General features: G+C 46.4%; 1 protein-coding gene across 1 annotated transcript; it reads right to left on the bottom strand.

Annotated features, from left to right (window-relative positions):
- Positions 1–329: 329 nt before the first annotated feature.
- Positions 330–12,972, bottom strand: ROGDI (rogdi atypical leucine zipper). The gene is made up of 11 exons (XM_075719000.1): positions 12,931–12,972; positions 10,509–10,580; positions 9,067–9,149; positions 7,645–7,699; positions 7,023–7,103; positions 4,477–4,572; positions 3,072–3,170; positions 2,474–2,587; positions 1,669–1,718; positions 1,000–1,126; positions 330–437 (listed from the first exon to the last, which is right to left on the bottom strand). The coding sequence occupies exons 1-11, from the start codon at positions 12,970–12,972 to the stop codon at positions 396–398; spliced, it is 861 nt and encodes a 286-aa protein (XP_075575115.1). The 3' UTR covers positions 330–395.
- Positions 12,973–14,115: the final 1,143 nt, after the last annotated feature.

Genomic DNA, 14,115 nt, shown 5'->3' with positions numbered 1-14,115 from the left:
TCTGCTTTCATCCCTTCCCAGCCAGCTCACAGTCCAGCAGTTAGTACAGCACTGTGTGCAAATACAGTTAGAGAGTGGTCCACAGCTCCCCATCCCTTGTAACGGACTAGTGCAATTCATCAGAGGCTTGGAAAGTGTAAACCACACAACCCACATGAGAACAAAGACAGATGGAAGCTCTCACCAACCACACAGCATTGCTTGGTGCCCCGCTTATGCAGCAGTCCCAGACAAGGCTACTAAAGTTGTGTCTGGATACACTGACCCTACCCTATGGAGGGCCACGTGGCAGTGAACCACAGCACTCCTCATGCTGACCTGGACTCAGCTGGCATGTTGAAAACAAACAGGAAGACAGTGGAAGTACTCTAAGGACTTGGACACTCCACAGAGAATTAATATGGCCTGTAGTTCCAGTAACTGGAGAAAACAGAGATCTGGAAAGCAAGAAGAAAAGCAGGTAAGTTCCTGTATCCCATGGGCCATAGAAGAAAGAGTATAATGTGTGTATGAAGATTGAGCTTTACAGCATTACATACTCCAGCACTGCACTGCAAAAGGGCAGATTTGCTGCTACTGTCACTGAAGAGGCTTGGAGCACAAAGTTACTTGCTCAAGGTGGCAGCCAGGTCAGCTGCAGAGCTGGAACTGAATACTGGTCTACTGGAATCTAGTTTGCTGAGGTCTCCATGCTTCCTCTCCAGCACCCAGGCGTTTCCTCACATCCAGCTCATGACTGAGAACACAACAGTGTCTACCTGCTCCTCTCCATCTAGTCACCAGTTCAGCAAACACATCTGCCACACTACTACGCTTATCCCTGATGGCTGTCTGCTAGCCAGTGCCAGCCAGCTCCCTGGCTCCAGAGCACTGACTCATCACTTATTTTCAGTTTATATGTAAGTTGTACAGAATAACATCACATCAGATTTTTAGGAGATCCGAGGTCCTCTCAAAATCCAGAGTTAAAAACAAAGCCCCTTCTCTAAGGCCATTTACCTTGTCCTTCAGTTGCTGGCAAAGCTGCAGTGAAACTGTGAAGAAGACAAGGGCATCGTTTAACCATGGTACAACACATTCCACTTTATGGACATGGCTGACTTCATACCGCTGGTTGCCAAACTCACTGGAGTAGGGGAAAAAAGAGCACAGCTTCACACACAACAGCACAGAACACAAAACGCAACTGTCCTCCATTCTCACAAAAGAGATCACTATGATTTCTACTACATTTAAAACAGCACCTGGTAAAGTTATAGAATACAAACTCTCAGTCTACCTCTGATCAGATTTAGAGTTAAGCTAAATCTAATAGGGTTAAGGTAGAAGCTTTACCACCTTCCAGAGAGGCACAAAGGCAGGAAATGCAGATGGCCATGCCAATAACCTAATGTGCATTTTGGTCGACAACTCATCTCTAGACAAACTCATGGCACTGTATGGGTGGGCTGTATCCTGAAACGTCACGTCTTTGGGCCTTTATGGCCAAGTCATTAAAGAAACACTATTATGGGCACCTGTGCATTCACAGGCACAGCCACAGCAAGCGACTCAGTCCAGCTTCTCCTCTTAACAGATGCCACAATCAAAACTGCATACAGCCATTTGGATCTCATCCTCAGCATACTCCTACACCTGTTACACAGCCCTCGTAGTGACTGTACTTACAACATGGCTCCAGGGTTGTGTAAAATGGACCCTCCAGCAGGCTTGAAGTTCTAGAGGAGAAGGAAAAGGTCATTAGGATTTTGACACAGTAAACAAACTACTCAGAAGGAGGACATTTAAGGTTTGCACTTTCAGTAGCCTGACATCAAGAAATGCCTATACTGTATCTGCCTGAATACTCCATTCATATAGAATCCATGTCATTTGATCCCTTCCTGCTCCTTCATGAAAAAAAATTCCACACAGTGGCTGAGTCCAACGTAGCTCCAAATTTTAGCACCACAAAAACAAGATGAGAAGATCCAGAAGAAACAAAAGATAGGCTTCAGGAAAAATATCCTTATGGAAGGACTGCATTTCCTAAAGCTTAAGGGTTTAGTTCTGTTTTTACAGGACATCAAGATGACCTAAATGCAACAGGTGAAACAGAAAAGTATTCATCAAAACTCCATTTAGAAAACCCAAGATGCTACTTCAATGTAAACTGGATTAATACAATTATGCCCTTCCAAAATTACGCAAAATTATCAAACTATATTGTAAAGATAAAGCATTACTTGGCAAAAAATAGTTACTGGCTTCCTCCAGAGCACTGGTATTTTCTTCTGGACTAAGAGGCCATGCCCCAAACTAGATTTAAAGCCAGTGTTCTGTCTGCAGCAGATCTAAACACAGACACCAGTTACAGTAATTTCTGCATTATCTTATGCATATAACATTGTACCATGTAGCAGTGCAATCTCCTCCTCACAGTGGGACATAGGGAGAGGTAAATAAACAAGGCTCAAGAGATAGTAGGCATCACCTTGGTTGTGCTGAGCTGCAGCACATGGAGTTGGTAGACAGTCAGGCACAGCTTATTCAGGTTAATATAGAAATTCACAAGGATGTCTGGAGGCAGAGCAGGGGTGAACATTTTCTGGTGAAAAAATAAGCAGTTTCTTTGTCAGTGAAAGGACCATTATTTCTAATGCTGGGAAATCACTACCTTTTTCTAAGGCATACTACAGTTACCCCATAGTGAGAGGACATTAGAAAAGAAACAAAGACCGAGCAGCTTGCAGGCAATGGTTGTTCCTCCTGCTGCACTTGATCAAATGGTGTGTGCATGACAGTGGCAAAAGAGGATGGAGAAGCATTCAAAAGGGCAAATCATCCCTGACAAGATTCCCAGGGAAGAGGACAAAACTCAACTCTCTGAGAACCAGAGTCCTCATGCCCAAGTCATCTGCTTTCCCACAGGAAGATACAAAGCAGCCAAAAACGCTCAGGGTTTGCACCTACTTCAGTGCTCTCTGCCTCAGGAGACACTTCAGGAATCCACTTCCACCAGGATGCAGCACAGTATCCTAACTGTTGCATGCTGCCAGACTGTATGGAGATCTAGACCACCACATACTTACTGTGAGACCACTGGAGGCAATCTCTGGTAGAGTCAGAGTGGCTGGAGTGGTAAGCCTATTTCGGGCTCTTGACAGCTGTAACATCACAGCATCCATAAGCTACAAGATAACGTACAGTACACTGCTGAGTGGCAATCCCTGGACGGCTCTGGATAGCATGCTGCAGAATCCCACAGCCTTTTGCAAGTTTTACAACAACCACCACCACCGCCCCCCCACCCCCCCCGACTCTTCCAGGAATTCAGGGACATATTGGCTCCCACATAAATGCAGTTTAACTGTTACCACCATCACAGACATTTATAAGACAGGCCAGGGAGTGTTTAATACCATGGACTGAAGAGAGAACAGCTATTCATTGGAAGAATAAGAAGAGAACATGAGATCAATTACTGGTGCCACGGAAACATCAACAAATTCATCATCAGCTCTTCTGAAGAGCAGGCATTAAGGAAAAACAACAAGCTGTGTTCTAGTCTTCCCCTCTCCCACAACAGGGTACAACAACTGCTGAATGCCCTCTCTCCCCTGTTCATAACCATCTATGAGCTAGGGCACTAGAGAAAAGAACCAGCTCATTGTGAGTCCAATCCTGCCAGAAACCACAGTTCAAAGGCTCTACTCAGGCAGACTTCCTTTTCCAGAAAAAAAGTGGGAAGCAACATATGTCTGTTACAGAGCTCATGACTGCTAAGATGAAGGCATTTTGTATAATGACTAATTTCTCTCTCCTACTTCCACCCAAAAATAAAAAGGAAATAGTTTTATTACCTAGCTTCTTCCTATTAGCAGCCCTTGCCCATGTGGAGACTAAAAAATGTTTAGCTTTCTCATGTTTGATATTGTGATGGATTCTAATGAGTAAGTCGAAACTCCAGTAGCTTCAAAGAGCATTTCCAAGCAGAGGGCTGGGCTTTATTGCCACGCAGCTGCTGGTCTGTATCAGACCGCATCAACTACTACTAGCAAGTGAGAAATCACTTTCAAATCATCAGTAAATCACAAGTACTAACTGTAATGTTTTGTTTGCTGATGACTGCCTCATTTCTTCTCTCACCAAAAGCACTGACTGACAAGGAAGAGCATGAGCTCTGTAACCACATCACCCAAAAAAGATCAAGGGAGATGTTCCCAGAATATCATTGCTGTGCAACAGGGCACTGACTGGTCAGATTACCATTCACCATGATGTATAACCCTGTTACTGATGCTAAACTGGTATAGATTCATATAAAATATAAGGTCACATGGATACTCCTTGACACAGGTATATATAGGTACAGCTGGAGAATCCATTTCCAGTGAGAGACTCAAGACAGCAATGTGCATTAACTGTGTTTAAAACCACAAATGGAGGGAAGAAAAATGCATGTTCCTACCCAAGCAGAGAGGGCTTTCTCCTCACCTTGAGAACCTCCGAGCCTGTTTTGAACTGGTAGTTTACATCTCTGTTCGTAAGCAGGTAAATGGCTTGGTTAACATGGTTTCTAGCATCCTGAATCTGCAAAGGTACAAATGCAGCCCTATTAAAGAAACACTCTCTATAAAATACACTAGGAAGTAGAGGTTTCCCTGATTATCCGGTTGGCCCTAAGAAAATGGTGACTTCTCAAATGCTAAGGCCATTTGTCTCTGAGTACCAGACACTCACTAACACAAATCTACCACTGCTGCCCAGATGCATTATTGGGTTCTTCACTCAAGGACTGGAGATGCAAAACAGTCTGAGAGCTACAACCTGGACTGTCAATAAAAATACTGCTGCTGCCCTGAAGGAACAGTGACATCAGGCACTCTCATCCTGGGAGGACTCTGATCATGACTGTTCAGGTAGGAATTTGCACTGTTGATGGTATACAGCAGTCAGGTCTAGCAACATGAATAATGATTTTTTCCTTGGGAACTATTAGAGCTAAAACCAATAAGATAAATTACATCAATAGCAGCAATGAGCAGCAAACATTGATTTCTAATATAGCATCTCTGGCAGTATTCCAGAGTCCTTCTAAACTATAATTGTTGGGGTTGAAAGTTATCTCCAGCATCAAGAAGCTGCCATTGCACCACTTGTGTGGAACTTGACCAGACTCAGGACACAGCTAGCTCAAGTCCCTCTCAAGCAAGACCACTTGCAGCCAGGAGACAATTATCAAAGCAAGGTTGATAGGTGTATCCCAGTGCTTTAATGGGAGCAAGGACAAAACAGAGGAAGAAGAAAATGGCCTTGGGAGAAAGAGATTTGTGTTCAGTTCCAGGCAGCAGCAGGAAAACTGAAAAAAAGCAAAGGGGTAAATCAGAGGGTACAACAAATGAAAAAGGTAAGCAGGGAAGCCTGTATGAGAGGTGGCTGCTGGGAGATGGATAACACAGCTTGGGATATTTGTAGTTTGATACATCTATACCGCTCCCCAGCAAACCCAGACCCTCCCATCTCAGCCTTGTAGAGACCTCCCTGGCATACATCTGGGCACTGGTTCCTTCTCATCCAGAGCTCAGGGGTAACAGAACAGCCCTGGTCTTAGAAAGCACAAGGCACTAGATGCTACAGAGAGAAGAGAGAGATGGTAAAGTCCACTGTGAGACTACAGAGAGACTCTGCAGGTACTTGGGCTATGGCATCTCCAAACATCACCAGCTCCAGCCTTTACATCTCCCAGATGCTTTTGAGCAAGCTAAGTGGTTCCTGGCAGCATTACCCAACCCAGCAATACCAGTCCTGCTATTATAAGGACTTGCTTCATTCCTATTCCCCCTTGATTTTGCTCTGCTTTCTAATCAAGTTCTTCAAAACTCGAGTGCCTGCAACTTGTGTTCCTCAAAAATGTGCCTATACTACAATTTCTTACCAGTGACTTGGCTTTGCACAGAGAAACAAAACTCCAGCTGGCACCACTCACTAGGGGAAGAAATTCACAATACTTTGAGATGCTCATTTTTAATTCACAGAGGACAAAGATCTCCACATAATCACTGTAAATGCTTCTGCACAGAGTCCTTTAGGGACTCACGTTCCACATCTGAACAACTTTAGAACACAAAACTCTTCCAAGTAAATAAAGGAAGGTGTTTTCCATAAAAACTGGTAGAAGCCTATCAACCAGGCAGCAGTACAAAACACCCACAAAATAGGATGCACTGCTGAGTGTTATCACAAAAACTTCCTTGCCTTGTTGTGAGGCATAAATAAACTCAGTAAGTTTGGCTTTAAAATCTCAAGTACACAATTTTCTAGATTTCTACAAAGTTACCACATAGAGCTTTCACTCTGCTGCCAAAGCAGCCGTTGGAAACTGCACTCAAGACCATATGCACTGATCACCTAGAAAACTCTGAGCCATGGCGTAGTGAAGCACATGGAATACATCTTTCTCCAACCTACTCAGCTATGACAAGGCAGGTGTGGGAAACTATGTCTTCAAGATCAGGCACTAGAGCAGGCCCTGAAACCAGGTATCTCCCAGCAAAATGGTGTGAAAGAGATTCAATGTTCTGGATAGCCACATGCCTTCAACTCCTTAACTGAGAGAACTCAGCTGTGCTACAAGAGCACAATGCAGTGAGATTTGTTCTCAGCATAAAGAAATGCTTCCATAAGAGAATGAGAGCAAGCTACTCAAAGCCTCTGAAGTTGCTCTTTGTCGTGCTAGCCTGGGTTTTACAAGCAGACACAAGGCCAGTACTGCACAGGCACCCCAGGCACTCCTTTTAAAGGATAATCATACTGCTATGCAGACAGCCTTCAGCATGCTGGTGTTTCAGGAACAAGCAGAACCCACCTCTCTCTCCTAGCACCACAACTGAATTTAATTGCATCTGTTTCCTCCCTTAGCTTTTACTACTGGAGCTAATGTAGGATGGACATAACCTTCTCTCTTGGAAAGTGAGGGGCTACAGCTAGTGCTTGGAGAGTGCAGGTGCTACAGAGGGTCAGGCATCTAAAGTTAACAGTACCTGCTGCAATTTCCACTGCTTGTCTTCCCGAAATGCAAAGTGCAGGAGCTGATTATTTCTGGGCATTTTCAGATTAATGTCCTTGAAGAGAGAAACAAACGTGAGAGCAAGCAATGCCCATATGCAGAACATTGAGACTGCCAGTCTCACTCCATTCTGTCTCCCAGATCATCTTGGCAAGCTGCTTTCAGCAGTCCTGGCACAGCCAGAACCTCAGTCCTCCTACAGGAAGATGTTAATACAAAGGATAAGTTGAAAGGCATTTAGTAAATCTGGATCCAGACAGGACACACAACCTCATCTCAGAAGGCCCCCAAGGAAATTTGGTATTACACAACACAGGTGGTAAAGGCAAGAAATCCCCATGAAAGTCGACTCCACCACTCACCACAGAATGTGTGTGTTTGCGTTTGTGTGTTGGGGGGGAGGTTTAGATGCTGGATCTTGACAAATTTCAACAGCTGCTGAAACGTTAAGGATTTAAAGCCTATTAGGGAAGACTGACAAGGAATACTTATTGATCACTGATAAAGCATAATAAGAATGACCTCTCCCTTGAGGTCATCAAAGCATAATAAGGATGACTCCCACTCCTTGATGGTAGTGCAAAGCAAGTACTCACAGCTTGACACAGGGCATCTCCCTGCAGCGTCAACACACCTTTCACCTGGTCTGTGCTGGAATGAGAAGAAAGATCTAGGCAACACAAGTCACAGGAGGCAAGAGACACCTACTCAAACTGCCAACCCGTTACTGCCCCTCCCTGTTGCATGTAGCTAGCCAAGTTCCCCTCTTTCCAGGGGTCAGCTGGGGGATGCAGATGCACTCTACACACACTTTCAAGTCCCCAGCTCTTGGCCTGCGGCCAGCTGCTGTCATATTCTTTATGAGCCACCTCACCCTAACTGCCCTGCCTAAAACATAATGTTCATTTCTGATTCCATGCTTCTTACATGTATTACTATCAACAATTTGGTTGCTGTTACAAACAGCTCTAGCAGACACAAACACAAATTAGACAAATTACTGACATTGGAGTGCTACATGATTCATATGGGAGTTGAAACCTACACACCTCACCCTGCCCCCCCAACAAGAAAAAAACCCCTAAACATACAAAAAAAACCCCACCCCAAACCCTTTAAAAGGTCCTGCAAGATGGCTCACATCTATGAGGAGCAGTGGGGGAAGACTGAAGCACCTGGGCCTTCTAGAACTCAGTTTAGCCATACCTTATATTTTAATACACTAGAAAGAGACTCTTTAGATCAACACTTTTTAAGATCCACCTTGCAACAACAATGAATGAAAACTAGAATCAACTTTAATACTTTAAGATCTGAAGAGTGCAACCTTCAAACCCAATACAGAATCATTGCATCATCCTATAAAATGCTCACCATGCTGCTTCTAAAGACTAAGGTCTCCTACTTTGCAACAAGCTTGTGACCTCTGCCAGAGTGCAGCTATTCGGACCAAGGCCTATGCTGAAGATCAAAAAATGGACAGCTATTTCAGAATAATTGCACTTCCATAGCACCTTCTGCACAAGTCCTGGTTTGCTCTTGTGAAGTAGATTTATTATTGCTATTTTAGGGAGATTAGGACAAAGGTTAAGATTTGTCCACAGTCAGAGTCAGAAACTGAGCCAAGAATCAGAAAATTGCCCTTTGGCAAAACTGCTGACAGCAGCACACTGATGCAACGCACCAGCGCACGGTTGGGAATCAATGGCTGTATTATAGATGTCAGTAGGAAACGGCACAAGTCTAGCTAAGGCAGCCCCTAGAACATGGTTAGACTGTTACGTTAACCTGCCACAAGAGTTTGTTCATTTGTTTTCCTTAAGGTGAAATCTGACATTAAAAAAAACCCCTTTACTCTGGGGATGCTGTAGAGACCTTTGCTGCAGACGCTCAAGGCACAGTGCCCTTTGCTACACATGGAAGCCCCCAGCACAAACACAGGCATCACTGTGAGCGGCAGCCCTCACTGGAGCGGCCTGGCAGAGTAGCAGCGACCCACTCACCCCATGACCACTTACCCCAATGTGCTCAGCACGAAGTTCTCCTGCTTGACGGCTCCTCCCGAGCCACTCACAGGCAGGGTGAACCGGTGAGAGGCCTCCTGACCAAGAGAGGACATAGTGAGTGCTGGAGCATCCACCTGGGCGCAGCGCACCACAAGCAAGGAAAAAGAGCAGAATGCAGATGCTGGCAAGTGGCTGAACGCAGAGCAGTCACCTTTGCAAGCCTCCCACAACCCACCTAGCAGAGCACATGGATGTTCCCTCATCCTCCTGCAGGACAGGCACAGCCCAGAAGACTCAGTGCACACAGCTCATGGTGAAAGGCATTGGAAATCCCGTGCTCCAGCTCCACACTCCAGAGCCAGGTGAGGTGGACAATGCCCAGAGCGGTTGCCAAGTTGTCCACAGCAGGAGTGGCACTCCACACAGCCCAGCCCTGCCTGCCCTCGGGCACTATGGGGCTGCCCCTTTCTCCGTGCACTCGCTGCCCTGGGCTGCACAGTGCAAGCACCTCCGGTCCCTTACCCACATGGGAAGTCTGGAGAGAAAACCAGCACTCCTGACTGGTTATACTGGCTGATGACTGTCCTTTAATCACACTTCACCCTTAAAACTATTACAAATTCTTCAAAACAGTTACTATATATACAGATACTGCAGGTTATTGTTACCTGCTACTGAGCCATGTCCTTGGTCAGCACTACGGCACTCCTACCTCCTCTGGCACCCGCCCTCACCTCCACATTTTTGCCCCTGTCCTTGCATCACCCACTAACCCTCATGGAAACCTCAGAGTGTTAAGGGGCTGGGCCTGTTGAAAACTAACCTAGCAGGAGAGTGGTGAACTCTTGTGCACACAATCCCCTTTGGCCAGTTCACCACCTGGCTACCTAGAAAGAGCTGAACCTGGCAGCCCACGCTCAGGCTGGCAAAAGGTGCTGCAGGCCTGGTTCAGCTGAACACTTCACGCCTCTGGAAGGGACAGGTACCAGCAGAGAGGTGTATGTATCAAGGGAAGGATGTTTTTTAATGAAGAGAGTGCATGCTACTAATTACTGCACAAGTAGTAGCTTGTCAGCTAAAGGCTATCATGCTCGTTTCCACCACCATATGACAGAGTTATAGGCAGATCCAGATTCTCTGTTCCAGAAAATATTCACAACTTGGGCAAATGCCTGGAAGACAGGTCTGGGTGCCGCCATGTACCTTTTCAAAGCAGCTCTCTCTCAGAAAAGAGGGTCAAGAACAGAGCAATCTAGGGGAAGTCAGCTTTATTGTGAGTCCTTGACACCAGAGGGCAAGCAAACGCTTGGGACAGTACTGGACACGTGTGATGGACCTTTCTATGCACCTTCTACCAGGAATTCTTTCCTCCACAGGAAATATACTACCATTTCTCACATGGGAGAGCAAACAAACCCACAACACAAAAAACAGATGGAGCAAATTAACCTTACCTTCAAAATATCCTGCAGCTGTTTCAAAGCAGCATGGACCTCTTCTTGTAAAAGCCATTTAAATTCTTCTTCCTACATTGTGGAAAGATAGCAGTGGAAGCATTAGAAGTCAAACACTGGAAATAAATCTCTCAGACACATATGAAAATTATTTAAGTTCTAAATATACTGGTATGTCCGTGCTGTTTACATCACATGCTAATAGGAGAAGAAAAAGATTTCTTCCTGATTTGTTGAAAGGCCTTACTCTCCACTTCTCCACCCCAGCCAAATGAATTGTCCTCATTCTCGTTTTGACTTTGTTTAATAAAGCAGCATTCATAAAAATCACTGTGCCAATAATTGCAGAATTAGGAAAGAACAGGCAGCACGGGATGTGAATTTCAAAGCAAAGTACAGATCCTGCCGCTTCAAAATCTGGGGCATCTTTTTAAGCTGCTGGAGTGGGCCGACCTTGGCTGGCTGCCAGACACTCACCCAGCCTTTCCCACTCCCCCCCCACAATAGGATAGGGGGAAGAAATAAGATTAAAAGCTCGTGGGTCAAGATAAAGACAGAGATTCCTTACCAATTACCATCACGGGCAAAAGAAACTCAACTCACAGACAAATTTATTGCTAATTAGATGGTGAGAAACAAAGACAAAACCTAAAATGCTCCTCCTTCCCCCGCAGTGGCATTTTACCAAGCAACAGCAGCCTAAAAATAAAGCAAGCTAAACTGAAAAGTGAGTGCGGGGAGAGAAAGGCTGAGGACTCCCAATCATTTGGGCAAATTCAGTAACAAACAAGTTCAGATCTGATGACACACCGCCTCAGGCTTCAATTAGTTGTCTGGTACAGGGAAGTCTGTATAAAGCAGATCCTCAAACCACAGCCAAGCATTCCTGTTAAACCACAAGACCCCATCAGAGAAGTGGGAACAGAAGCAAGCAAGGGACAAAGAAGAGATTGACACTTGCTACCTTGTAAGGGAGGAGAAATTTTCCACGTGGAAAATACTGGAACAAATTGAATGTGTTGCCTACAGAAAAATTGGAAAGGTGTGATCAACTCAGAAATTTAAGCCTGTGCTTCTCCACTAGACAGTTCTTGTTCACCATGAGAAACACAAAATAACTACTCACTAATGTGTCATTACCTTATGCAAGAGTTATCTGAACAAAGAGTAGGACAAGGACAGTTTTGTTTCAACAAATATTCACCCAAAACAGGTACACACAACAAACCTAGATAGGATTCTCTGTTATCCTTCAAACCAGCGTGGGTGCAGGACCACTGACTTTCACCATTTAATCCTGTTTTGAGTTTCTGGGAATAATATTGACATATTAGATTCCTTACTCTTTCGTTCTCGGTAACACTCACTCTCCTCCAGGGTCCCAAAGGAACAGAAATCATTAAGTAAAGCAGATGCCTTTAGTGCCTCCACCACCCCACTGCTGTCATGCAGATGTTTCTACTTCAAATCGTCATTGGTGTCTTTCATCCCCCTAGTAACAGCAAAAGATCTTCCCCCCGTATTAATTTCAGATTAAGTCAAGTTCATTCACCATATCTGGGCACTACACATTGTATTTTTGAGGAATGCTAGCCATATCATTCCAAATCACATCAATTTTAGAAAAAACTGGTTTTCACATGTGGCTTTCTGCCTAGCTCAGATGCAGCTCTAAAATTCCCTGCCTAGATAGGAAGCTTTCACTACTTCTTGCAGCTCACATCCCCAGAGACATCTGCAATGTCAGCTGGTCTGTATCTTTCCTACCTTTATCAAGCCAACAAGGCTGCTTTGACATGCCTGCCTGCTTGCCATTTGTTAGGTCTGGTCTTTCATCAAGCAGCATGTTAGACTGACTATGAAAAAATCAAGGTCATGTAACACATTTCATTGTTTACCATAAGCAGGAGTGCCTCCGGCAATGACCTGCTCTGGAGTCACCCGAGACCAATGCAAGGAGTACCGTCAATCGCAAGGCACCCTCATGCTGCTCAGGGGGAGAACACTAAAGCGAAGACGGCTAGAGCAGCTAAAGGGGGAGTCTGGAGGAGATCACAGCCTGCTGGGTGGCCGCGGCCTGAGGGCAGCACCGCAACGGAGCCCGGCGCTGGCCCGAAAGCCTGTCCCAGCCGCACGGCCGGCCACTTAGGCACCACCCTGCGGGCCCGCCGCGCTGCCCGAGCAGCTGCCCCACGGCCCACACAGCGGTGACGAGGTGGCCCTCACACAGAACCTCAGCCCAGGCGCGAGGAGCAGGGAACGGCCTCGCCGCCGCCTGGTGGCCGCAGCTCCCCGCCCGGGCCCAGCCAGCCGAAACAGGCCTGCGGGGGTCCCGGCAGGGCCACCACCGCCCGGGGCCAGGCCACTGCCGCTCGCCACGGCAACGGCGAACCCTCCGCCCGACTCGCCCCTCCCGACTCACCAGCACCGCCCGCTCCGCGGCACTTGCCATCGCCGCCGCCATCCCGCCAGCCGCCGCCGGCACCACCCCCTCGCGGCGCCCTCGGCCGCCCCAATTGGCTACCGGCGCCACCCTCAGCCCGCCCACGGCGGCACGGCCTCCGCCCGGCAACGCAGGCGAGACAGCGTCTGATTGGGCAGCACGGCCCTCCCTTCGCAATCGAGGAGTGGCGAGGGCGGTGCCAGAAAGGCGAGACGTCACGCGGGCGGGAGCTGGCTGCGGGTGGCGCTAGAAGAGGGAGGCCGCAGGGGGTACAGACGGGAGCACAGAGCACGGCCTCCGGGAGTACTTGGTCTTACCACGTATGATCAAGCACTGCCCGGCCATCACTCGCATACCCCACACGTCACTGCACAATAGCTGACTGCATACCGGTGAAGATAAAACCGAGCTACATGCAAGAATCTTCAAGAATAGGTAAAGACTTGGAAGTCTTGACAGTTTCTTCTCAAAATTTTGAAATTGAAATAAATTTATACTAAAAGTCTTTGCATTGAACTTGGTGGGTTCCTTTTCACATTGGGTGTACTGCAGGTGAAAGGTAGCCAAGCAAACAGCATCATCTTCTTCACCGCATCAGCAAGGTGTGTTTTGGAAAGGAATGCATTATTCATTCACAGAGCAGGTAAAGCTTCCAGTAGTGCCAGTTCCTGCTGTGAGCAACTCTGATTCAGTGACCTTACTCCATCACTTTCTGCATTGTTTTTAATCATAGTGCTAAAACTGAGTTTCTCCTTACTTTAGCAGCTGTAATTTTTTTAACTAATCACTACTAGCCCATTATGCCTCAGTACATGAACATCTACTACTATTCAACAGCAAACACTGCCTGAATCATCAAAAAGCAATATTCTGCAGCTTGCAAACACTTCAGTTAAGGGATCTTGTCTCAGAAAACCCCAAACACTAGAAGGAAGGATACTCCAGACAGAGCAACTGGGCCACCAGGCTCCCAACACCTAGACAACACAAGAAGTCATCAACACCAGAAAGTTCCTGGACCTCCATCTCTCAGGATTGTTTGCTTTAAAACTAAGCCTTCATCCTCCTCTCAGTCCAGATGCACACAGCCCTCTGCATGCGGAGGCTGGAATTTATCCAAATTCATCCTTCGTAGCACCTCACTGACAAGATCAGGCTTCTGCA

Source organism: Pelecanus crispus, chromosome 11 (assembly GCF_030463565.1).
Source record: "Pelecanus crispus isolate bPelCri1 chromosome 11, bPelCri1.pri, whole genome shotgun sequence".
NCBI lineage: Eukaryota > Metazoa > Chordata > Aves > Pelecaniformes > Pelecanidae > Pelecanus > Pelecanus crispus.
This window is presented reverse-complemented; position numbering and strand designations above follow the sequence as displayed.

Coding starts and splice junctions, on each gene's coding strand:
- ROGDI (XM_075719000.1), bottom strand. CDS start 12,972: ATGGCGGCGGCGATGGCAAGTGCCGCGGAGCGGGCGGTGCTG. Junction 7,700..9,066: donor TTCGTGCTGAGCACATTGGG/GTAAGTGGTCAT, acceptor TTCTCATTCCAG/CACAGACCAGGTGAAAGGTG. Junction 438..999: donor GCCAGCAACTGAAGGACAAG/GTAAATGGCCTT, acceptor CTTGCTTTCCAG/ATCTCTGTTTTCTCCAGTTA.